The 27,507-nt window shown below is 41.2% G+C and overlaps 1 protein-coding gene across 7 annotated transcripts in view; it reads right to left on the reverse strand.

Annotated features, from left to right (window-relative positions):
* The window catches only part of MPP7 (MAGUK p55 scaffold protein 7), a 277,171-nt gene that overhangs the window by 15,743 nt on the left and 233,921 nt on the right, over positions 1-27,507 (reverse strand). For 6 of the 7 annotated variants that reach the window (XM_059729112.1, XM_059729113.1, XM_059729114.1 and 3 more), the window contains 3 exons: positions 25,109-25,147; positions 13,504-13,674; positions 280-360 (listed from right to left, as the gene is read on the reverse strand). In XM_059729112.1, the coding sequence (XP_059585095.1) occupies positions 280-360; positions 13,504-13,674; positions 25,109-25,147 (291 nt within the window). The remainder of the gene's footprint in view (positions 1-279; positions 361-13,503; positions 13,675-25,108; positions 25,148-27,507) is intronic. The other variant, XM_006263073.4, reaches the window with a different exon arrangement.

Here is a 27,507-nt window from a genome sequence, read left to right on the forward strand (position 1 = left end):
GTTTTTAAAGGGGAATTTCATTTAGTAAACTCTGATATTAATCATGTCAAACTTGCACTGAAAATTTACTGCAATGAACCTGGGCCAAAGATTTTTTATCAGCTTAATCAATGTTTATTCAAAATGTAGCTGCAGCAGCACTTTAAAAAATTAGGACACTAATTTGAGTACCAAATATGGTTTTAGGCACCCAGGCTTGGAAATGCTGACCTTAGGTTAACATAATAAAAAGAAACTGAATATGGCATTAACAGCCCACAAAAATGCACTTTTACTTACGTGGCACTGTTACACCATAATGCTGGGTATCGCTGATCAGCAATTTCCGTTTCAATTCATTTAACCCTACACCCACAGGACCTGAAAGATAAATTACATTGTTTTTGAAAAAGTCCTCTCGCATTAAGCTGTTATTAATACCAAGTATGTGACTACAAAAGCATACAACACGTTTGGGCTTTCATCAGAGCCTTTTGGAATTGCTCATGGATATAGGCTGTACTAGAATGTATAGGACAAATTAATTTCAGAAGATTTAATTACTAGTTAGGACTTGTTTTAACATCTCTCTTCTTGGAAAATGAACATGGTAATAGCAAAATCAACTCTGATACTGGGAATCTTTGATTTTCTTGATTCCTTTTAGACTGGCTCTTAACATAGAGATAATGAACCTGTTGATAAAGTCGCCTACAAAATGATGCAGGAGAGGTGCTCCAAGCGGTTCTCTTGAGTCTGCCAGTAACTTTTACAGTGACTACTGCTCATAAAATTTGACTGACCTGCAGATGGATCCTAACAAGGATGTTGATTTCAAGTGGTTCCAGTCCATCTTCTCTAAGTGTCTTAAAGTGTGGTTTGGTTAATCACTTTTGTCCCCCAAGCAATCCATCATACAAGATCCCATCCTTTCATCTATTCTATCCCTTCTATCCCTATTCTATACCTGGGCTATGCTGTGATCAGTATGTGGATCGTGCATGGCCCTACTTTCATCAGTTCAAGATGGTGGTGCAATGGCTGTGCCTTCCCAGGACCTTAGGACTGGAGGAAGGTCAGTCATCTGATGTTTAAGGCAGACACTTCAAAGGCAATGCTTGTAGTTTGAGGGAAGCATCTTTCCACTACAGAAGTAGTGGCCCACGTGCTTTTAGTTTTTATTATAAGGAACATTTAAATAGTAAATACCACCTCAATAAATATTTTTATGAATTCTGAGTCTTCACCAAGATATTATCTGCAGCTTGCTATCAAGATTAAGTACCTGAGTAAAGACTGTAGCTTCAGCACCTTCAAGTATAATTCCCAAAGTTGACTATCCTCTCCATGTGTGTGCAGAAAGGCAGAATGATGAAAAGCAAAGGCTTTCTACCATCTCAAAACTATGGCCTCTCTGTAAAACTTAGTGTTGCTGCATTTATAATTTTTATATGTTTACATAAGTTAAACACACAACTACATTTCAAGTTCCATCTCTGACCTGCCTGTAAATTAATCTCAGTATGCATAAATGTTTACTTAATATGGTGTACAGCAGCCTCTACTGGTGCCTGCCTGCAGAGAAAAATAATATGTCAAGTAGTTAATAACATTTTTTCTGTTTAGAAAAAGTTTTGTCTGTATTTGCAAGTTTACATATTTAAAGGTGTGTGCATGCATGTACACACACAATTAAAATTCTCTATGCATATGTCTGGTAAATGTAGCAGTAAAAAAAGAGCTGAGGTAGGAAAATACCTGTTTTATATTTTTTTAACACAAGAAAGCTCTGCAAAATCTATACAAATGTGATTTCCTTAGCCTATGTGCTGTCAAATCAAAAGGTATGCTTTTAGTTCTACTCATATAAAGAAACTCAGACTTCACTTAGTATGACAGATGCACTGCAAAGAGAACAATATTTCCAGACCTAAAAAACCACCACTTGTTTTCCTCCCTCCCCAACCATACTTTGTCTGTGTCACTGTTAAAACAAAGGTACAGATTAGGACTGTATAAAGCTTTGGTCGTTGATTCAATTTGTAGGAGATTCCGCCCCATTTGGCAGTCGAATCTCCAAATCCAAATCGAATCAGGAGACCATTCAATCGCTCTCAATCGAATCAGAAGATTCCGGAATTATTTGGAGAGATTTGATGATTCAGCCATAGACACAGCTTTATATGTTTTTTCTATGTACCTCGAGGTACCAGGCGCAGCTCGTGAATGCTGAGACGGTGGGGCGGATTGAGTGTCACATGGGAGCACAAGGGGGGGAGGGGGAGTGTCACCCATGCGCTCGGTGGTGGACCCAGATGTGAACCAAAGGTACTTCCAGTCCACTGCTGGGTCCGCCACTGGGCACACAGGGGACCCCCAACGCTCCTGTGGGATGTTCCACCTGCCCCACCATTTCATCATTCATGAGCTGTGCCTGATACCTCGAGGTATGTAGAAAAAACATATAAAGTTGTGTCTATGGCTGAATCACTGATTCTCCAAATCGGAATCGAATCTTCAGATTCAGATTTGGCCTAACTGAATTGGGACAGTGATCCAAATCAGCAAATTGAATCACTGTCCCCTGAATCGGGCTGAATCTGAATCAAATACGGCCCGCTTCGCACGCCCAGAGTTAGATTTATTTTTAATTTATGCATTTAGCAACTGTAACTGTAGCAGAGTTACAGAGCACAGATATCCAATGAGCACTAGAAATAATGAGCCTGTTGTTTACTTGTATTTTATTCCTGAGTGTAATGCGCATTTATGCCTTGAATACTTTTTCATTTTAATGCAAATCAAGAAAGATGCATTTTTCTAATAAATATCACCTTGGAAATGCATACATTTAAAACTCATCAGGAAAGGAGTAAAATAATAGGACTAAGGAAATCCAGGTTCTTGTAGTGAAATTCCAGTAACACTGAGCCCTTCACTCCACAAAGTTTTTGCTTTGGTATAAGCCATCAGATGAAGGTGTTTTTTTGTTGTTTTTTTTTTAATTCTCACCCATTCGATTTATGGCAATGGCTTTGATTGCTGGCCCATTCTGAATCACAGTATTTAAGAGGTCAAACTTGCAAACACCCATTACCCTGTCTAGTGGTTATAATTATATCCCATGGGTAAAAGTATTTGCAGGATTGGGTCACAAATCACTAAACTAGTTTGTATGGTGTGAACCTTACTACACATTTGAAGAAAACTGGAAAATGTTTTTAACCAAAGACTGGGAAAAACTCTGCACTACCTGCTTAAATCTTGGCAAGATCATTCTTCAAAAGTCAGCATTTTTTTTTAAGCTAAAAAGATCTACATTTCAGTAAAGACTTATGAACTGAGGTATTGTCTGCTCTGCTCACAAAGATCCGTAACCTGTATAACTAGAGTTCTGCTTCAAAGGCTAAACTTTTCCTTTTGATGCATATGTGTCTGCTGCATTACACTGAATGTGTATGCATGTCAGCTGTAGTGCTCTGGAAGTCTGTGAGATGGAAGATGTTAATGTAGGTCCATTCTTTATTTGTATTCCAACAGCTTACAAAAACTGTGGAAGCATATTTTATGTTTGTTATTCGCTGAAGCATGAACCAGGTTGCTCATACTGGTGTTACAGGAGCAAGGCTAGAGTTAATGTACAAGCTGCACTGTACATAAGACAGACACTACCCCCACAGCAGCCTGACCTAGAACTGCCCTGAGACAGCAGCTCCTGGAACCTTCTCTTCCTTGCATTTAGTTTAACTGAGATGGCTGGGAGAGCTAGGAAGTTAATAGCCATTGCTATCATCTCCCCGGTGGGGGAGGAACCATCAGCAGTGGCAATCTTTAATCCCTTCCAATAGCTCCACAAATCTTAACCATACGGCCTAGAAACAGAAGTTACATATAAACCAGTTTAAGTGATCAGAAATTGGTTTAAACCTGTAACAGAAAAAAAGCTCAGTTCACATAAACCAGTTTCAAAATGGCTTAAACTGATTTAAGATAAACCTGGTTGAATGTAGTATCAGACTCAACTGATTTGGGTTAAACCAGTTTATGAAACTTTTGTCTCAGATTCCTTCCTGATTCAAGTTAAATCACAGTCCCCCAGCATCCCAGCATGCTTTCTAGCCCTGGGCTTGGGCTGTACTGTCTGCTCTATAGAACAAGGTGGGCCCTGCCCTTCTGCTTCCTAGCTGGAGCAGTGAGGGCTGGCTGACAAGGGGGTGGGGGGCAAGGGAGGGGGGATGGGACAGACCTCCCCAGACAAACCCTGGCTGGGGTCTGGGGCCAGGGAGGTGGGGGTTAAATACTCCTTCCCCCACTCAAACTTACTGCTGGCTGCAACTGCGGACTACAAATCCCAGAGACACCTGAAAGCAGGAGGAAGAAGTGATAAGTAACCCTGCACAGTCCTGCTGCTGTAATTCTGGCCTACAAGTCCCAGAGACCTCAGAGGCTGGAGGAGGAGGAAGTGAACACAGCCAGAGAGCCATGCTCTAACACCCCCTGGCGCCTGGCCTGAGCCACTGCAGGCATGTGACTGCATTTCATGTATCAAAGGTAAATGTCTGTTCACTTCTGTTTCAATTTAATCTGTGCATTTTAGGCTAACCTACAAAGACTGAATCGATTCAGTCCCGGGCTTTTCAACTGTCTGTACCTAGCCAAGAAGTTCAGGAAGTGGCAGCTATTTTCTGATGACCTACTGAAAAGTAGAACAACAAAGCAAGCTTTCTAAAGGTCCCCGTTTTCTTCACTTGAACTTAACTTTGGGTACATCTGCACAGCACAATGTAACCTCAGGTAGAGATACCCAAGCTAGCTCATATCTCAGAAGCAATGTAGATACGTTAGTATACTCTGCATAGACTAATAATTCCTACTTCGGCAGAGTGCTCCACTAATACAGCTATATGCCTTCAAGTACCTAAGCAGACTTAGCTTGTACCTAGCACTCCATTATGCCACAAACTTATCTTTTATTGCAGAAATAGTAGCATAGCATCGTGTGGAGACGTGACAGTTTAGCTCCACCTGATCACAGTAATAGGAGGTGGTATAAGGGAACAGCAACCACTGAAAATGACTCTTCTTAAGCACAACTGATGTCAAGTTTGAGGTGGTTTTCAGGGACCACTATGCCTACATTTGTCTTGCTCTCCCACTACTAAAACAGAAGCCTCTATGAGCTGAGTCCGAGATGTTTTCCTATCAGTATGAATAAAAATCTCCTGTATAAAAGTGTAAAACATTACAGACTGAAATAATTTTCCTGATTTCAATTACAGGGGTGGCTGCAACTTATGCTACTACTAAGGTAAATATGGTATTATTAAACAGGCAAAGGAAGGTATCACTGAAGTATAAGTAGACTGTTGACAGGCAGCTTGTGAGCAGACAGCTGAAGATGACTGTCAATATATAGGGGATTGGCTCCTCCAACATGAAACTTGATATTGGCTAGTCTTGTTCCTAGCCAATGGATCATATTCATAACAGCCAGAAGTTTAGTAACTGCCTTCCTATTACTAGTTTCACATAATTAACTGATGCAGGTGTCACAGTTCATTATCTGATCACCAAAAGATAGGAGAAAGTTAGCACATTTACTCACCAGACAGAAAATAGTCCACATATCATCATCTTACTGAAATATGCCCCATGCTATGATGAAGTTTGATTCACTGAGCATGTTTATTGTAGGAAAGCGCTTAAGCATGCGGTTAAGTGCTCCCTGATTAAGGACATTTTCCTGAATTGTGGTTCTGCTCTGAACTGCTAAAAAAGATTAAATAAGTCATTTCCTCATCCATCATCTTCAATCCTTCTGAAAATTTAAAGAAAGGAATCTGTGTTCTAACCTGAAAGATGTGCAGAACCTCACTCATGGGTGAACATTTATTTGAAGTCCATGGAGAATATCTTGACAGACTGACCAATCAATCTGGCTGAACTCATCTTAAAACTCTTATTTCACTACACTGTTTTTGAAGAACACAAAATAGGCTAAAAGCTATCGTGCATGCAACGTGTATTCCGTAAATTACACCAGAGCAATTTTAAATTGAGGCAATAGAAAACTCTGCTTGTCAGGGTTTTCTTTTCTTTTTAAAAAGAGTTTCCAACAGCATATTATGCTTTCAGCTACAGTGTAACACACTGGACATTTTATGTCCAAACCAATTACTCCTATAATTTAATTATTTGTCTGTACATTTCCTGGCACTAATATCAAAATTATATTTGACACGATATACCGAATGCTGCTACTGGCATGCATAAAGCTTTTAAAATGTGTTCACTTCCACAGTACCTGTGTTGCTTAACTGCTAGTTTTTCCACATTTCACCCAAGACATTTTTATGGTATTGGCCAGACTTAAGCTGCTCTTAATAGCCAGAGAAAAAACATCAGAATTACTGAACTCTGCAATAAATTGCTGAACAGCTTTTGTTCCCAAGAAAGCACACTTTCTTTATTTGATTTATTGCAACAAAAATCAAATGAAATCTCTAGGTATTCCTCAGATCAGACATATGCAATTTGTAATAAAAAGTCTACTTATCACACTTTTGCACTGCACTCTGTTGATGCAAGTGTAAAATCAACTCAACCATGTTATTACTTGTTGTATATAGCCCACAATCTCACAATCTCGCAGTGATCACACTGGTAGGTGGCTGAATTTTACTGCTGGAGAGTGACAAAACTGTTTATTAAAAACTAAATTTAATGTTCCCCTGGATATGAGCTATATAAAAACACAGCCACTCAGCAGTTCATAACAGTCCCTGATAGAGGGTTATATTTCTCCTGCTCTGTTGCTTCTATAATGGAGGAAACTCTACTAATGAAGCATCAACCAATGTGCTACTGGAAAAGAAACAACATGTAATGAGACAGACATCCTGGCTACCTTTGAAAAAGCTAAGATAACATACTTGCATTTTAAATTGGATGCATGCAATGCAATTTCTAAAAAGAAAATAAGTCAATGCACTTTAATTAAATATTCTTGAGAAACTTGGTGAGAATGCTAGGACTCCAAGATGATGTCAGATTATGCATATAAACCAGATGCAGGGGCACATCTCAGTGCTTATTTGCAGCTCTTCACTAGTAAGATGCTTGCAGCTGGTCAAACCTGATGCTTCTATCAGGCACCAGAGCTGGCTGCCCTGCCACTCGTCAGCCCACAGAAGAAAGGAGTGAGGAGCCCTTCCCTGCTCTACATTTAATTCATCCTATTCTGTTTTAGTAGGGGGAGAGCAAGACCAGTGTAGGTACAGTGGTCCCTAAAAACCACTACCTCAAGCCTGGCATCAGCTATGTTTAAGATGAGGCATTTTCAAGTAGTAGCTGTTCCTATATACCACCTCCTAGTGCTGTGATAAGGTAAAACTAAGCTGTCATAGCTCCACGTGATGCTATGCTACTATTTCTGTGACAAAGGGTGTATCTATGTGGCTTAATGGAGTGTTATGCACAAGCTAACCCTGCTGTCTTGGTGATTGTTATACAGGATGTAGCTTGCTTCTTTGAACTGATTTTCTCACAGTCTGCCATTTGGTTTGCATAAGGTTTTGTGGCCTTTCCACAGAGTTTTGTTTTATTTATTTATTTATTTATTTATTTACTTACACACACACACACACACACACACACACACACACACACACACACACACACACACTATGTGCACTCTACAAACACAGGAGTGGTTCTAATCAGATTTTAATATTTAATGTTTGTTGTTTTACAGCAAGTTTTGCTGTAGCTTTGGGGGACAGGCTGATTAGCCTCTGGGAGAGTATTAAAGTCACTGGAAATTAGTGTCTGAATTTCCATCTCTAAGTCCTAGGTCCCCAATTCTAGGGAAAGCCTCAACCAAATTTCCCATATAATTGGGAATGGGGCCTACAGGAGATCCTGTGGATTCTGTGTAACCCATTTCCACTTGTCCAGAAGCAGAAAACAAATAGCTCCAACAGAAGCAGAATCCTACTGCAGGAGGAGGAGGGGGACTGCATATCCAGGACCTGCAAAATCAAAGTCCTGAAGCCTCCTCAGATCACCTCACTTTGCAGCAAAAACTCTGAACCACCTATAGTTTCATAGTTGGTAGGGTCGGAAGGGACCTGGGCAGATCATCAAGTCCGACCCCCTGCCACAATAGGAAAAAGTACTGGGGTCAAACGACCCCAGCGAGGTGTTCATCTAACCTCCTCTTAAAGACCCCCAGGGTAGGAGCCAGCACCACTTCACTTGGAAGTTGGTTCCAGATCCTAGCCGCCCTGATTGTGAAGTAGTGCCTTCAGATGTCTAGTCTGAATCTACTCTCTCCCAGCTTGTGACCGTTATTTCTAGTCACTCCTGGTAGCGCTCAGGGGAACAGGGACTCCCCCAATGCCTGCTGGTCCCCTCTGACTAGTTTATAAATGGCCACTAGATCCCCCCTCAGCCTTCTCTTGTGGAGGCTGAACAGGTTCAGGTCCTTTAGCCTCTCCTCGTAGGGCCTGCCCTGCTGCCCCCTGATCATGTGAGTGGCCCTCCTCTGGACCCTCTTAATGCTGTCCACATCCCTCCTGAATTGCGGCACCCAGAACTGAACACAGTACTCCAACTGCAGCCTGACCAGTGCCGCATAGAGAGGGAGGATCACCTCCTTGGACCTGCTTGAGATGCATCTGTGGATGCATGACAAGGTGTGGTTGGCCTTCCTGACCACGTCCCCACACTGCCGGTCCACGTTCATTTTGGCATCAATAATGATTCCAAGATCCTTCTCTGCCTCTGCACTGATGAGAAGGGAGTTCTCCAGCCTGTAGGTATGCTGCTGGTTCTTCCTCCCTAGGTGCAGCACCTTGCACTTGTCAGTGTTGAAACCCATCCTGTTCTCATCCACCCACCCCTGTAACCTGTCTAGGTCCAATTGTAGCCTATTCCTCCCTTCTAGCATGCCCACATCCCCCCACATCTTAGTGTCGTGGATTAAATAACTTAATCCACTGTTATCTACATCTGAATGGTCTTAGCTCTCTTTCCTTATCCAGTCATTTTGCTTTCACCATTAACTTCTGTCTTTACTACCCATCACTTGTGTTTGCTAAGGCTTTGCCACCAAGCCAATTTAATAGGGGTGTGCAAAATGGGCCATATTAGGTTCGGATTTGGCCCAATTCAGGGGGCTGTGATTCAATTCGTTGATTCAGATCACTGTCCCAATTCGATTCTGCCAAATCCTAATCTAAAGATTTGATGCAGATTCGGAGAATTAGCAATTCAGCCATAGACACAGCTTTAAATGTTTTTTTTCTACATACCTCGAGGTCCCAGGCGTGGCTCATGAACACTGAGACGGTGGGGCGGATGGAGCATCCCACAGGAGCGCAGGGGGTCCCCCATGTGCTCGGAGGCAGACCCCCCACACCTCTCCGGCTCAGCGATCAGCCATGGGGGGGACCTCCGGGTGCCCCCTCAGACCCAGGAGGCACCAGTCGCTGAGCCGGGGGGCAGGGGAGGTCACCCGCGCACTCCGCAGGAGACCCAGAAGTGCTTCTGGTCCACTTCTGGGTCCGCTGCCAAGCACACTGGAGACCCCCCTGCACACCCATGGAATGCTCCATCTGTCCCACCATCTCAGCATTCATGAGCCACCTGGTACCATGAAGTATGTAGAAAAAAGTTTAAAGCTGTGTCTATGTCAATCGTTGAATCTCTCCGAATTGATTTGGAGGGTTCCGATTCGATTCAGAGAGATTAAAGGGTCTCCTGATTCGATTCGGATTTGGAAATTCAGCCAACAAATCTGGCCGAATCAAATCAGCAACCGAAGCTTTACACAGTCCTACAATTTAATCATAGCTCCGGAACAGGCTCTCTGCCTCCTGGGCCCTTCCAGACATTCCTTTTCCTTCATTGTCACAAGTTTTTTCCACTTCTACCTTCTCATTATGATATACCCTCCTTCCCACCTCCTACACCTGAATTAAATTCATATGCATTATATATAATGCACACATTTAAATATAAAAAAGTCACAGCTGGCTGGCTCCTTTAAATCAAGAAGGTCCAGCTCTCCCAAGACACGAGTGCTCCAAAACTCGCCAAAATTAAGAGGTTGAGGCAGTATCTAAGATGACAGAGCAGGAAAAAGCATCTGAATGGAGGGATGTGGGAAGGCTCTACCAATGAAGAACAGTTGAGAGGCTTGATGTTGACTGTAACCATAGGGTAAAGCCAAGCTGAGAGTATGGTGAGCAGTAAAGAGGTTCACCCTCTGTCTTCTCCAAGCCTGGGAGCCAGAGCTGGAAGGCTAGAGAAGGTGGTAGGTCAAAGAAGCTTGCCTACCTGTTCAAGGCAGAGGAAAAAGAGCAGAGAGATCAATGAACCAACCCCTGGTAAAGAAGGGACTCTTGGTAGAGAGACTGGGAAAGAGCTTGGGGTGGTTGCCTGACAGAGCCCTAGGAATTGCAGAACCTACTGGAATTGGATTATCTGTTTTGCCAACATGTTTTGCACTTTCAAAGACTATGTGCACTGTAGAGGGTAACATATGAAAAGAAGGCATCTTTAGACTTCTACATAAAGAAAGGTCATTTTAACTGTTAATGAACAATATGAGGAAATGGCTGAAACATTGCAATTCTTTTTGGAGTAGGACTTCTCCAAAACCATGGCAAAAAATGATTGTATAATTCTGCTGAAACACCATATTATCATATTATTATTTTTCTGCCAAGATCCAAAAATCTCAGCCTATTTTGTTCGCTATACTCACAGGATTATTCAAACCTAAGAGGCACTTTATTCAAAGAGCATACAGCTATAATATAGTTTCTGTAACCACTGCCCAAGCGAATAGTCCCACTGATTTTCCCTGAAAGGTTACAGAGCTTGACTGATTATATAGGATATAAAAAACAAAAAACAAACACGGGCTGACTTCAATACAACATAGTTCAGAATGATCAATGACTACAACTGATTTCAATTATGGACAAGACCTGTAACCTTCATTATGCTGTTTGCACTAGTAATGATATCGCTATATATTCTTCTTCCTGGGTAGCTCTGAAAAAGACTCTCAGCAAATGCTGATTCATTCACGTGTGCTTGTATGCCCATCCTGGCTTTCACACTGGTTGCCATTCCTTTGATTCTTCTGCATTGTGGTTAGGGCCTTGAGGAAGTGAGCCTTACTGACATAAGGCAACAGCAAATCTGCCTTCCATCTCTTTTCCAGTCACCTAGATGATTCTGAATTATCACATTTTGCTTTCAGTAATACAGGTTACTCCAGCTAATGTTTGTACAGTACTTGGGAGATTCAAACATTCTGGAGTGGGAAGTTTTATTTGCAAGTCATCTACAAGAAACTACTCACTATCATGATGACTTTTTTTTATATGCTAGAAAACCAGGGTTGGGCCTAAGCCAGCCTCTCTTGGCAGGACTCCAGGCACTAATGAGGATGTAGCACATCTTGCAGGTACTGAATTAAACAGATGCATGCAATCTAATGTTTAATAGTTATATCTGCCCTTAAGGCATACAAAGCAGTCCTCCACCAGTTGCAATAAATGATTACATGTCAAAACCACTGCCCCATGCTGGGCACTTTGGACTCACTTGGCAGATGCAATATCAGGTTTGGGAGCAGCTGAATAACCTCTTTTTCTTGTCTGATATGAAAGGGAACTTCAAGAACAAATAGATTCTATCTTGGTGTGACAATGGTATATACTACCAATAGGCAGTCTAGCAAATCCTTGAGAATCATGTAACCACTGTGGGTGTAAATTAGTCAACAGAGCCTGAAGAAAGCCCTATTTGTTAGTGGGAATGAATAGCTGGGAAATTTAACGGATGCTCTCCTTGGTAGGAGAGCTCTGGTAACAGGACATGCTGCAGTCAAGACCTATCCTAAATCTAGGCAAAGGGTGAGTCGGGCCAAGAGATACATTCAGTTGCAGGCTACTACAGAGGGGCCCTTGTAAGCACAGATTACAGGAATCCCTTGTTGGGGCCTCTGTTTTTTTTTGTTTTTTTTTTTTTAACACAAAGCAATAGCTATTTGGGAGATTCCTCTTCTCAAACCATATGCTGTTCAGAGAAGCCCTTCTTGGCTGTTTGTCAAAAGCCACTGGGAACTTGTTAGGGCCACCGGCTGATGGGGTAAACCATACTGGACTTTAAATGAACAGCGGGTCATTAGTAGAGATCTGGGTTTTCTGTTCACTGTGGAAAAACATGGATTTTCTCCTTTAAAGGAGAGAAATACAGATTTTCTCCTTTAAAGGAGAAAACAGTGGGAAACTGCACATTTCCTCTTGCAGGCTGGCAGAGTTCCAGCCTGCAAGGGGTTGCTTGGGGCTGCGTGGGGGTGGTGATGGACACACACGTACATGGTCAACAATACAGCCAGGCAGTGATGGAAAGCAGCTCCTCCAGCTGCCTGCAGGTAAGCCTGTGGCAGGGAGGAGGCATAGGAGATGTGGGGGTATAGGCGATGTGGGGGGAAGCAAATTGAGGCCCCCATGGTGAGGGAGGAAGTGGGGAAGAATTGGTGCCTGGGGCTGCAGGCACTGCCTAGCCAAGGCGGGACCTGGGGCCAGGGTGGGACCTGGGGCCAGGGTGGGAATATGTGGCTGTGTGGCCAGGCCAGGCAGCGGGACAAAGCCAAGGGCGGCTCATCCAGGGGGTTACAGGGTAGCAGGCTCCCAGCTTTTGCATGCACTCCTGGGGAGGGAAGCATGCGGGTGCACATGCCCTCCCCCAGATTTGTATGCCAGGCAGGGGAGGATGCAGGCTGCCTACTGCAGGCTTGGGGCTCCTTGCACTGCTGCACTCCATAGCCCAGCAGACAAGACCCAGTGCAGGAGGGCGGAGAGGCTCGGTGCTGCCACCACTGTGGGGAGACCCACTCCAGCTGAGCCGCCATGACAAGATGTCTCTTGCCCACCGAGCAGTGGGGGGATAGGTGGGAGGGGGAGGTATAGCCAGTGCTATAGTGCTTTACCACCCTCGTCGTGAGAATTTTTTTCCTAACATCTAACCTCAACTTGCTGCAACTGGAGACCATTCATTGCTCCTTGTTCAGCCATCTGCCACCACTAGCGCTATCCTCTTTGAAACCCTCTTCAGGTACTTGAAGCTGTTATTAACGCCCCTCCCCCCAGTCTTCTCTTTTGCAGACTAAATAAGCCCAGCTCCCTCAGCCTCTCCTCATAAGTCACAAGCCCCAGCCCCCTAAACCATTTTTGCGGCAAATAAAGCAAATTGCAAACCAGATGGATAGGAATGATTCTATGAAGGTTTTACTTATTATTTTCAGGACTTGACCATGGAGTTAAAGAAAAGAATAAAAGGTAACATAATAGTTTATCTATCATTATGTTTCAACAGGAGGTTGCAGAAGTACAACATGCTACATATTTTGCAGTTTGAAATTAAAAAAGGTCTTCTGTTATAATACTGCCCTAATGTTTCACTTTAATTTTCCCATTCAGAACTAAAAAAATAACAACTTACCGACCAAAACTACAAGTCTGTATTTCTCATTAGGCTGACGTTTATATTTTGCAACTTCTTCATAAGTTGGGATATCTGCCGTATCATATTGATCACTCTTCTTGCATTCATACATGGATTTGTTTGTTTTTTTATCTTTTCTGCTAAGTCGAAAGCTTCTTCTGAAGCCAGCTGCAATAAGAACAGGATTGTTTTTAAGAAAGGAAATTGATATCTGAAAACAACCATTGACAGAGATTTTGGGTAGCGAGGTTGATAACTAGGCAAAAAATAGCAAACTGGCCATTTCCATGAGCAACTGTATTAGTGGCCAACACCAAGGGTAGGCCTTTCCTGGCTGTGGGCTGGACTGGCCCCACCTCGGGTCAGAGGCAAGAGAGCAGGTGCTAGGATGCTGTTGTTGTTCATGTTCATTCTTGTGGCAACAGGGAAGCACTTGCAGAAGGCACCCCCCTCTGCCAAAACCCCAAGTCCACGTCCTGCATCTAAAAGGTTCTGCAGGCCAAATCTAGCCTATGGGCCAAGTTGCCAATTCCTGCCCTACACCAATTGCACATTTTTCTGTTGGTTTATTACATGGATCAGAAGAGAAGAATTCCAGACAATTTAGTAATGTGTTACTTGAGTACTAAACTATCAGCGTCAATTTTATGTTGAAATATGAAGCTGCTTATACTGATTTTTCTATCAATTTCATAAGGCAATTACTAATGCAGATGTGACATCATTAAGGTAAAATACCAATTAATTACTTAAGTGTTGTATACATTTAATGGATTTACAATGGAAACAAAGTCTGTAGTAACTCATGTATTCTACCTGAAGACACAACCCCATGGAATCATCATGTAATGGTAACAGAGCACAGGTGGGATAGGGTTAGTAAAAGCTACTACTGTGAATAACTATGACTTGGTTCCATGCTGCTATATTGTAGAAATATGGACAGACTCTCCCAAATATATTTTAACTTAAATTTCATAATAGAAAAATGTCATAATACAATCAAATAGGAGTATTCTGGTAGCATAAAGCCATTTTGTACATACTAATACGCTGAAATTCTACCAAGTTGGAATGAAATTTCTTAGTAAATATACTTTCATTTATAAACCTATCATATTTTTTGCAACCATAAGTAGCCTATAATTGTACAGATAGTGTTATAGTCACAGTACTTACCTGCAGTTGATGGAAATTACACATGCACTTATATATTCTATTGGGTAGAACGGTATACACTTCGACAGTAGGATAACACACTAGTATCTCAACTGCACTCCATTAAATTGTAGTAAGGAAATTAATTCGTTCCACCTTTAATCACTGCTTTGCTTAAAATAATTAGTGGAAACTAAAAATGACAGATGATACCTCTGTTGTGGAAATGGATGACCACCGTACCATGTTAACATCCTTATCTCTGTGTAATAAACAAGTAAATGACCGATGCACAAAGAACTGAGAAAAAAACTATAAGAAAAGATCGCAATACCTATATAAATACATGCCTGAACACATGTGCACCCCCATACCACACACCCACCAATAAAGACATTTCACACAAAACTAAATACGCAGCAGCCTGTCTAAACAAGAGTTTCAGCTATAAGATAGCATAAAAACTGGAGACATCTAAGAAAGAGGGATCTGGGTGTATTGGTCACTTGTAGGGTGATGAGGACTTGACAATGCAATGCAGCTGTGAAAAGGGACAACACAATCCTAGGGTATATTATGCAGGGTATAAACAAAAAGGTACTATTGCCATTGTACAAGACATTGAAACATCCAAGTTAGAATACTGGGTGCAGTCTTATCACAAGTATTTTAAAAAAAGATTAACTTAAAACTGGAATGATTTCAAAGAAAAGTCAATAACATGGTTAAGGGAATGGAGACCTTTTCTTATGAAACAAGATGAAAGAGTCTTGGGTTACATAGTTTAGCAAAACAGAGATTGAGATATGTTGACTCTGCATTCTTGGGGTGAACATGAAGGAAAAGCTGAGCACTAGGACAAGATCAAACAGCTATAAACTAGCCAGGATAACTTAGATTGGATATTAGAAGATTTCTAGCTATCAGAAGTGTGATGTTTTAGATTGGTCTTCCAAGCAAAGAACCCAACTGACTTAAAATTAAATTGGATAAGCTTGTAGAAAGAATATGATAGGACAGGGAGTTCCGACTCCACATACAGTGGAGTGAGGTGTCTGTGGCCCTGAGACTGGGGTAGAGAATTGGCTCTCTTATAATTTAGAATATGCTTGGTAATCTCTTGCCTCAGGGCTTCTACTGGTTGCCAGCTGGGGCCAGGAAGTATTTCTTCTTCTCTTAGGAACACTACTGTTTTCTTGGATTTTTTTCTCCCCACATTCCGTCCTCTTAAGCACTGGGATGCTGGCCACAGCTAAGGCTGGGGGGCGAGGGGGAGGTTCAATATGGTGTGCTGATGCTTCTGTCAATATATATAGGCAAAACAGTGATTCCTCATTGGAGGGCCTGGGCTCTTCTGTTTCAGGTCACAGAGATCACCAAATCTGAAATATTATCCCTAGGACAGCTTGGCATGGACTGCATCTTTGCTTTCCTCTGTAATGTAAAGTCTTCTCCCTACAAAATTCCGAGCGCATATTAGGCAACTGTTTATCTGTTTTTGTACTGGTAGGGCATTGGCAGTGCCCTTGTTTCCCCTGCTCTTACATCTGGCATGTATTAAGTGCTGCTGGCATTTCAGGCACTGTGCCTAGTAGTTGTGTGTTAGAGTCTGAAGTGTTGGACAGACACTTGGATGGGATAGTGTAGTCAGGGGTGATCCTGTCTTGAGCAGAGGGCTGGCTTAGATGACCCTGTGAGATCCCTTGCAGCCCTACTGTCCTATGATCCTATATAATCATCTTAAATGATCCTATACTACTCTCACCAAAGGTCAAGAAGAAAAGTCGTACTGGACAGCTGAAATCATACCAATAGATTAAATCCTCCTGAAACAGCATTAAAAATACAAAGTGTAGATGTATCATTTAAAAAGAAAAAAAATCCTATTTACTAGAGGTGCACCAATACATTTGTCTGATACCGGATCGGTACCAATATAAAGAAAATCTGCTGTATCGGAAATTGGCCCACTGGGGGCCAATAATTTGGGTGATAAATGCTAGTGCGTGCACACAGCTGCAGCGCAGCACTCAGGCAATCAGGAGCACAGCCCAGCAGTGGGGACAGCTGCCTCCAGCTGGTGGCTGCAGCCCCCTCCATAGCCCCTGCTCTGAGTCCAGTGAGAAGAGCCCAGCTCCAGCCCGCAGCTGCAGCCTGCCTGCTTGTCCCATGCAGATCGGAGGGGGGACACCCTCCCCCGCCCTTCCTGGGGTGCACACAGTGGTACGAGCTGCTCTCCACCCCCTGCAACGAGCCATGGGTCCATCCTGTGCCCCATCCTGCCCTGCCGCTGCTGGGCAGCACCTGCCCCTGTCCCCTCCCTCACTGCATATTGATACTAGTGAAAAAGTGTGTATTGATACTAACAAGATATCATAAAACAAAATAATGCAAAGCACCACAAAGTACACCACAAACTGTATTAATATACACTGGAAAAATAAAGTTTAACATTCTCAATAAGTTTAAAAACAAGTCTAAGCCTACCAAAAACTAAAAAGACACTTTTATGTACAAAGCATTTAGTATTATGAAATTGAATGAAGATGAAAGGCGCGGTAAGTTACAACTGTTTTTGAGGAGTAGACATCAGGAGAAGTTTACCATTTGTATAGTTAGTTATTGAAATTAACTAGGAAAGAAAATCCTGTCACAAAAAAAATCTCCCATGAACATCAGGTGAAATACTTTTGAACCAATTTGCTGATTTCAAGTACGTGACAAGAAGCCTGCTGGCCATGCTAAGTTATAAACCAACCCCCAAATATAACAAGTTTAGTGAAATAAAGCACAGCAGCTACAAGGAAAATGGGCCACTAATGCCTCCAACTCTTAACACTTCCCAATCAGAAACTTGGACTAATAATTATGGCCCAGCAACATTAGAAGAGAACACACAACTTTCAGTGCTGAAATGAAGAAAGAATGGAGCAATCCCAAATTAACTCAAAGTAAAAGCTCATATATATATGAAACAGATATAAAAAAAGACAGAGAAACTGTACCAAGATCAGTCAATGCATAAAAAAATTATATTTAAAAGTCTTCTAAAGAATGTTCTGCTTATAAGGGAATAAGAGAACAAAGGCTGGTAACTGAGTTGCATAATTAGTATGCTAGATTACACGTGCCAGGTGAAAACAGTATGTGCACTCTGCAGTGTTAGATAAAGTCCAAGTTTATCAAGAAAACCTTAAGACCCACATGCTGCAGTTCTCTGTTATTCAGCAAAACACAGCACTTAAGTACATGCTTACCTTATTGCACAAACAAGTAATTTGCTGCTTTTGGTTCTAATACTATACATCTTATATGTGCAGCACATATACATAGTTTATTTGTGTATATTATACACACATCATACAAGGTAGAGGGAAATGGTTTGGGTCCAGTGAAGGGTATTCACATTCAGTAAAATATAACTTTTGTACTAAATATTAGTTAGAATTTCTTTCCAAGATATCTGGATGCTTTTTCCTGCCCTCAGTGGATTGGAAAGCTCCCCGCTTACAGTATTTCTATTGTTATCCATTAATCTGCTTAAACACATAGCAGATTTCTAGCTCCACTTGTTTCTGGAAAGATTCACAGTTTGAACATTTAGACAGGGTTAATAAAAACTCAGATGACTGGATTTTTAAAACAAAATTGAGAACAGTAAACAGATAATATTCATCTATATCTACTGTATGCTCATAAAGAAGCTTGTAATGTAGATACAATTTTAGTGCATTTGGCAAAGACATTTTTTTAAATTCCCAGGACATTATGTTAGAAATACACAACAATATAACCTGACTCCAGGATTCTTTACTAACTTAAAATATTAAATTTTACCAGAATCATTTGGGAAGTGAGGCTAAAAGTTAATTGTAATAAAAATTACAGCATTTCAACACAAACAGTATGAAATTTTGTATTTAAAAGGCTCTGCAAGCAAGCAAAAAAAATCCTTCAAGAAAGCAACCAGGAATATTTTGCAGCCAAACTACCAATTTGCCTAACATGCTAAGTTTGGCGTTTTCTTTGCCCTTATCAGGAGTTTCACGTAACTCATAAATTACTTGGAAAAAATGGGAGAACTTTGCAAATGACTCCCGAATTGTAAAATAAGAGCACAGACATTATGCTTTCCACATATGTACTATATCAATATATTTGCAGCTACAAAAACTGATAAAGTGTTTGCAAGTGGATGGTCCTGTACCTCTGCACTCTTTTACCATATTATTATTTTCTAAATTATGCACTCTTTCAACAAAGGCCTGGTCATCTGCCTAACTTCCTCATTCACAAACTAGGCTGTCAGCAAATTAGGAGATCTAAAGTTACAAGAAGCCATATAAATCTAAAAATTCAAAGGGAAAGCTTGAATTGTAACCTTACATCAATCTACTATACCTAGGTATTGCAGCTCATATTGAGGGACCTACCAAAATTGCGATTAAAAAAAAAAAATTACTGAAAAGAAAATGCTGGCTCCCAAAGGGAGCCAGGAGTCTCAGGGAACTGTGGGAGCCCACCAGGGTGGAGAAGAGGGAAGGGAGGTCTGCTTGCTTGAAGGGTTGCCAGCAAGATGGATGCCACTCCTGCCCCTCACCACTGATTGGCTGCCTCTCTCCACCAATCAGTGGTGAAGGGCGGAGCTGCATAACAGACAGCCCTCACAGCCTATCAATGGCAAGGGGCAGGGCCACTGGGGCCCCTTGGTCTATCAGGATGGGTGGAGTGACATCATTACACTATACCCATGAAATGGCTGCTGGGCCCCACACTCTGCCCATAAAATTGGTGGGCAGCTGCCCCAAATTTGTTAGATCTCTAATCATAATTGTTAAGATCATAACTAACCAAAAGAATTTGCAATACCTAAGCATGGGACTGAGTGGTTGCTTAGCAAATTTGTAGATGACACCAAGTTGGGTTGAGTTGCAGACATTCTGTAGGGCAGGGCTAGGATCCAGAACGACCTGGATAGACTGGAAAAATGGTCCACAAATCAACAAGGAAAAGTGCAAAGCCCTATACTTGTGATAAAATAATTGAGTGCATAAATACAGACTGAAGAATGACTGGATAAGCTGAAGTACTGCAGAGAAAGACCTGGGAATTACAGTAGCCTATAAGCTGAATGTGAGCCAACACCGTGCTCTTGTGGCAAAAAAGTACACTGGTGTCACTTTCAAAGGCAACAAGTATTAACAGTGTCACTTTCAAATCAAGAGAAGTGATTCTTTGGCTGTATTCAGCATTGCTGAGGCCTCACTTGGAGTATCCAACTTTGGGCCCCACAGTTGAAAGAAGATGCGGGCAGATTGAAAAAAAGTTCAGCACAGAGCAACAACATAATTAGAGGCCCAGGAAGTGTGACTTATAAAGATAGCTCTTTCAGCCTTAAGTTATTTAGTCTGAAGAAGACGACTCAGGGGGGGATTTGATAACAGTCTTCAAATAACTGAAGGGTGATTAGAGAGAGGACAGAGATGGGTTTTTCTCTGTGGCCATAGGGGACAGGACTAGTAGTAATGGCCTGAAGCTGCAGCAGAGGAAATTTAGGTTGGAGAATTAGGAAGAATTGTCTAACTATGGGGGTACTTAAGCACTGGAACAGGCTATCTAGAGAAGTTATGGAATCTCTATACCTGGAAATTTTCATACGCAGGTTGAACAGACACTTGACTGAGATAGTCATTGGCAATGCATAGGGGGTGCACATGCATCCCGAGCTGGGCAGCACACCCCCTGTGGCTGACTGCCGCTAATGCTGCTGGTGGTGCCTGCGGGCGGTTGCCACTAGCCACCCTCCCCCTCACTGCTGACACTGCTGGCAGTGTCTAAGGGCGATCATTGATTGATACTGGCCGCCACTGTTGGCAGCATCTGTGGGTAGACACTGACTGCTTGTTGATACTCACCCCTCCCCCACCGCCAACCCCACTGTGGTCACCTGTGGGAGCTCCCCAATCGCCCTTGCCACTCCTTGAGGCAGTCACAATGCCCCTCAGCCTCCAGGGGCATGCATCATTCATGGGGATAGTTCAGCCAGGAATAATCCTGCCTAGAGCAGAGTCTGACTAGATGATCTTGTAAAGCAGTGGTTCTCAACCTTTTTTTTTTTTGCTGCAGCCCGGTGGGAGTGGGACGGAGTAGGAAGAGTCAGCAGCCTCCCTCCCAGGGTTCCCCATCACCCAGCTTTAACTCTGGAAGCTCAGCTGTGACCCCGGAAGTCGCTCGCTCAGGCAAACAGATGGGGGTCTAGGCAGGGACCTTGTGCCACGACCTGGCAGCCAACCCACCGCGACTCAGTACCAGGCCACCGCACAGTGGTTGGGAACCTCTGTTGTAAAGTCTCTTCCAGCCCTACTCTCCTATGATCCTATGAATGAAAAAAACCTCTTTTCATTTCAGAAACTTCAGTATGTCTATATCTTAGAAAGCCACTCTAAGTGACAACTTTCTTAGGCTGCCTTCTCTCTGCCCTATTTAATTTAGACCTTAAATTATGGTACAGATTTTTGAAAAACTGTTTTAATTTGGGGGGAAATCTTCATGGAAATTCTTGATTATTTCATTCAGGAAATAAGAATTGCTTTTAATCTCTTAAAGATAACATGTTTATACACTATATGAGTCTATGAAATGGTGCTAAGGATTCATTCAAAACCTAGACTGAAAAATACTGATGTGCACAGAGAATAAACAAACTTTTCAAAGTTAAAAGCTCCCAAGCTTTTTAAAACTATGAAAGAAATACTAAACAGTTCCAATTCTTCCAATTTCACATCGCACCTAAGCATAATTTGTGGAGCTGGGGAGGGATGGGAGGGAGAGGCAGGAATCAAACTATTGGAAATCAGAGTTTAAATTAAGTGCCAAGAGACTGTTGAGTCCAATGACTTGTCTGCAGAATGTGAAAAAAGTGACAACAAATTAACTGAAATGAGCACAACTTTTTAGTCACTGCAATAGGGTTTCCATACTGGATTGTATGCAAGTTCATGAGAGTGGCAAGGCCCTTTGTGTTAAAGTTTAAATACAGCATTTTAAACATTTTAAGCATGTTCAAAGACTGTTCAAAGTGCTGCCCCCTTTGATGTGTCCTTTGGATCTTTTATATTGGACATACAAGACTATGCATAAAAAGCTGCATTTTAGTTTGCCTCTGAATTTGAAAGTAAAGTCTTCCAAAGTAAATTTTACTTCTGAAGTAAAATGTGTTGGCAAAACCTGCCAATACATCTCCACCACCCCCTACAATAACTACACCCCACAATAGGTCCATTACCATTCCTGGATCTTACACCTGCACCTCTAGAAATGTTATTCATCTCATCCAGTACACCAAATGCCCTGATGGAAAATATATAGGAGAAATCAAACAACAACTGCGCACCCGAATGAACGCACACCAAAAATCTATCGAAAACAAGAATACTCAACTACCAGTGGGGGCACATTTCTCACAAGACAATCACTCCCTCTCCGATCTCTCACTTCTAATCCTCAAAGGGAACTTACAAAACACCTTTCATAGATAAGCCTGTGAACTTCACTTCATAAATCTACTGGATACAAAAAATCAAAGACTCAATATAGACATTGGATTTATGACGCATTACATCTGATATCCGATTCAGCCTGACATCTGATTCAGCAGGTACCTGCCAGACCTAACCTTTTACACTTTTCTTCCCCCCACAACCTTTCCCTCCTTTTCTGCCCTTCTTCTTCCTAATTTCCAGCCATTTCCTATTTCCCAGACAGCCTTTCTTCTACCTTGAATTACCACCACTGTAGAATCTCCCTTACTCACCTTGGCATTTTTCCTCTGCTTGTCTCCCCTCCCCGCAACTCTCCCCTTCCTGCTTTACCTTTTGTTTTCCTAATTTTGACCTATTTATATTCTCACTGACATCGTGTCACACTTTTAGCTTCTCTCATTCCTTGGAGTCTCAGAACAGCAGAGACTCTCTATGCCTGAAAAAGGGTGACTGTGCCTGAAAGCTTGCCAAGACCTTTTTTCCAACTACTCAGTTGGTTTAACAAAAGATATCACATCTACTTAAAGAAACTTGCCTACCTATGTCCTTAGACCAACATGGCTACAACCAAAAACAAAGTAAAATCTTAATACTTGCACAAGGCCAGAGGAAGAAGTGATCTTTGAAAAAAGACAGGTGCACAAACATCCACCCATAGTATGACCTGTAAATCCCACTTACAAATACACTAAGGCCAAGCAAAGTTGAAAACTGGAACAAAGTGGGGAGAGACTCTAATGGGAAAGAGAAATGGTTGGGGTGGATAGGAACACATAGGCAGGAAGCTGAGTAAAAGAACAGAGAGATAAGGAGAAAAGACAGTAAATAAGAATGGAAAAGATGGTATGAAGACAGCAACAAAGAAAATGTGAGTATAAACAACTGGACAGCTTTACAGCTCTTTTGCAGTCAAAAGAATAACTGCATTATCCACAAGGCAACCATCACACCCAGAAAGGCATGCGTGCGTGGAGGAACTTTGCCTAAACTAGCAGGAAAAAGGGCCCCTTTAAGAGTTCCCCTTCCCTTTGTTCTGGAAGGAGTCTTCCTCTTTTCTACTTCTCTTGCTCTCTCTCTCTAGGTATGGAATGAGGGGAGTGCTATCACTTGGGTTGGTTTACAGGACTTCAGTAAGGTATTGGGTATTGCACCCTTTACTTGACCTGTGGAATTAATCATCCTCGACTATGCGGGATTGCTACCATCGCTGGGTATTGCACCTGGGGGAAGTTATAGAAACCCAGTCCCTACAGCCTGAATCTCATCTCATAAGTGGATTCAGAGCTCCCAGCTTCTCATAAATGAGATTATCCTAGATTTAGTTTTTTGATGTTATGCACATTGTACTATATGCCTTGTTTGCAACTGGGATGGAATTTTATCCTTCACTACCACATTGGTTGGGACACATTTAAGCAACAGCCACTGCATTTTGACTTTCTTTCTATGTCCAGAGCAATGGTATTTTCTTATTCAACAAATCTGCTCTCTGTGTAACTGACCCCATCTGATAATTTTACCAACAAAAACAGTATTTCACTGCAAGGTCAATAGCAATATAGAATAGGTGGATTTTATTCTAATTCACCTGCCCTAAAATAAGACAACTATCAGCTGAGATCTGAATGCAGGATTATCATGGTTGTCTTCTAAAAAATGACGTTAAAATTACAGCATAGATAGCTGGAGGTTTAATCTTTCCACTTCAAAAACTTTTGAAAAGGAAGTCATCGAGTGACAGCGCATTTGGAATCATGTGCAAAATATAGTTTTCCAGTTGTACTTTAGTCCCTCATAAAACCAGACATAAAACTGGTACTCTGTACGGAGCAATAAGTTTTCCTCATATCTTCTACACAAGGATTTAAAAATGGTGTCTGAGTCCTGGAGGATGGCAAAATCTAGGGATCAAGCTGTTAGAAGCTTGTTTTGTAGTATGGTTTATATAACAGGCATAAGATGGAGGTTTAGGAGCAATAGATTGCTCAGTTCCATGTTCTTCCCAGTTCCTTCCTCTTAGTATGAGAACATGAATGGTAAGAGGAGAACTGGTTGGCATAAGATCTATCTCGGTCAGCCTACTCCCGGGGGGGGGGGTGGAGAGGGAGGGATAATTCCTTTTTGGATCTGTCAAGTGGCACAAAGAGGCCTCAGAAGAATAAAAAGTCCTGCCCACTAGTTCTTCAAAACCTCATATTAAGGTTCAGGAGTTAAAAAGCATCTCTCAGAGTTTCTGTCTTCAATTTTCCTATTGTTTGTCATTTGAAAGCTTGAAACTGGAACTAAAGGCTGTTAAATATTATTCTATTTTAGGATAAAATTTATCTGCTGGAGTTAGCTACACCTCATTTTACTTGAAAGTAAAAAGAAAGAAGAGACCACTTGTATATTAGTGCTGAAATCCCAACCTATCCTGATGAATTAGACTTTACAAACAGGAGTAATGAAAAAAGTAAGAGAAGAGAGTAGCTCAATCAAACCTGGAAAGAGTCTCTTTAAACCTTCACTCACCTTTTTCATGATGCAGTAGATGAGCTGATCTTTTTTTCTAATATTTCTTGCTATAGTTTAAGTCTGTTTAGTTTCTCTCCAAATTTAAGTCATGTAATCTTACCATGTAACAGTATCTTGTAGTTGCATTATATTATCTTGACTATAAAAAAAACCCAGTGTTTTAATAGCTTCTGAATGTCAATGATAATAAACAAGTATTACAGTAACTATGTAAATCCTTTATGTCAAATCCAATGAGCCATTTTTATTTCAACATTCATGCTCTTAAACATGCACCAGAAGGAGATCTGGATGTCAACTGCATTTTGATACCCCAAAACAACAAGACAGTATTTCCAGGAAGAAGCTGAAAGAAAGGAAGAAATTGTCTTTCATAACTAATTGCTCACCTAAATAGGTTCCACTGTAGTGACCAGCATTTTCAGCATCTTCTGGACGAAGTGTAAAAGCATACAGAACAAAAGCCAAGAAATAAAGCAGAATAGTTAGAAGCCCAGACACAAATGCAGAAGAGTTACTGTAAATGACACCCGTACAAAGCACAGCATAAAAAAGCCATTGATATAAAAACATAAAACAATTTCAGTTGTTTTATATTTTTGCTGGAGGTATTCTGGACTTTTGCAGCATGCATACTATAATATTCTTACCTTTTTACACAGTGCCTTTTCATGACAGCAATGAAAAAAGTATTTTAGAAGGGTATCTAACTTTATATTACTTGCATTTTATCATCACTTTAAAAAGTAGAAAATATGATGCCATTTAAGAAAACGCAAAAATACTTAATGTAAATCAAGCTCTCTGGTAAACTGTATTATCAGACTTCAGCTTTAAATTTTGGCTCACTGGATTAGACAGAAAGGTTTTTGATCATAAACGTGCCCTTTCATTTTATATAAAATGGCTATATTTTTACATGCCAGAGGCCCTTTGATCAAAAATATGAGCTACATTTTCTAATGCCTTTATAAACAAAAATCCTTTTAGGTAGGAAAAAAAAACCCTATAAGAGATCAGCTGCTATTGCTTTAACATATGTTGTGAGTAGCAACCTAGGCTTCACACAAAAGAAAAGAAGTACTTTACATAATATGGGGGGATTTTTTTACCGCGTTTCAAATAAATACTCTCCTCAGTATTAATTATAATGGATTTGAAAACAATTAATGAGCTACTGTATTTTGCCACAATGTATGAATAGAAAAAACAGACCTCTTAGGGCCCTGTAATCAAGTCAGAAGCCAATTCTATACAATCCATCTCACTCAGTAAGTTCTACCAAGGCTATTTTACGTATGGCACTGCTCCTCTTTTTTGCACGTACCTTTATTTCCCGGCACTTAAAAGAAATGTAAAACCATTTATAGCTGTAGGTCAAATTATTGACCGCTATGTAAGACATCTAAGATTAGCTTGAGGGATATTTTTTAAACATTTTTTAATATGATTCAATATTATTGGTGGTAATATGGAAGCTTTGTGTATATAACATCTCTTATAAACTTTGAACTACATTCAATGTAATTCTAAACACATGTTCTCAAAATAAAATTACTGCGCTATGCAGGGAAACTTTTGTACATGTACCTTCAATTTCCTCTGAGAAGCACAAAGGAAAAAATAGGAAAGGAAATGATTAGATGGCTGAAAACATAGCTGAAAAATGAAAAGTTAAATCTGAGAAGAAATAAAAATGCACCTACCACACTCAATCGTTTCCTCATCTTAGAACAGCCAAAAAAACAGAGTATTATTGTTTAATACTTTATAATAGGAAAAAAATTGCTATATTGAGCTACTCTAAATGTTTTTAGGTAAGTATTATATTGCAGAGATACTCAAATTTAGATGGCCTTTAAATGTTTAAGTTATGTTTGTATAAGAAGAGTTTAAGGAAAAAGGAACTCCATCATCATGTATTCTTCATCTTCTGCTACTGATTTAACAGTTGGGACCTATAACCTTATCCAGTTGTGAGGGACATCTATCTGGAATTAAATTTAGATGCATGTAATGCTGCTAAATCCTCACATGATGATGCAACTGATTTAATCTTAAACCAGGACTTCTACCAATCTTCATGTAGTTTTCCACACTTTGGAGCTGCTGCTGCAACTCAGTTCTAGGAGCTATTTAAGTGTCTATATTTATAACTACATGAAGTGCCTGGAAAAAGTAAATTATTTATCCTTTAATGTTTATTCTGACACTATCCTATCACAACAATTTATATGTCTAGGAGTCCAAACATACAACTGTATTGTAATATGTACTACAGACATAGTTTGCCAACAGTAAACTAGAACAACTCCCTAGCAGAACTGGTAGCTCTAAGCTTTTCTTCTCTAATTAGGGGGTTGTTGCATGTTATAACTTGCACCTGATAAAATTATGGAATGTTATGCACAGATCTGATTTGGTGCTGGAGGGCTAGTAAGCAGGGGTGTGGCTAACAGCCAGGATGCCTGGGTTGTATTCCTGCTCTGGGTGGGCTGGGGGAGAAGGGGAAGAGCGCTGTGCTGCAGGAAGCCCTCAATCCCAGCCAGCTGGCCCCACGCCAGGTGGTTCCAATGACATGGTCTAGCCCCCCTGTATCAGGGATTGGGTACCCATCTTTCTCCAGAGCCAGGCAAAAGCCACGGGAAAGTTCAATTAACCATGGTTAACTGAAATTTTCCCACACTGCCTGGGCATATTTCTGCCAGGCCATGCCAGATCTCTGCTGGCCAGGTGGCTTAATGGGGGATGTGGCTTCCTCTGCAGCCCTGTGTATTCTTGTTCTTGG

This window comes from Alligator mississippiensis, chromosome 5 (genome assembly GCF_030867095.1).
Source record: "Alligator mississippiensis isolate rAllMis1 chromosome 5, rAllMis1, whole genome shotgun sequence".
Classification (NCBI taxonomy): domain Eukaryota; kingdom Metazoa; phylum Chordata; order Crocodylia; family Alligatoridae; genus Alligator; species Alligator mississippiensis.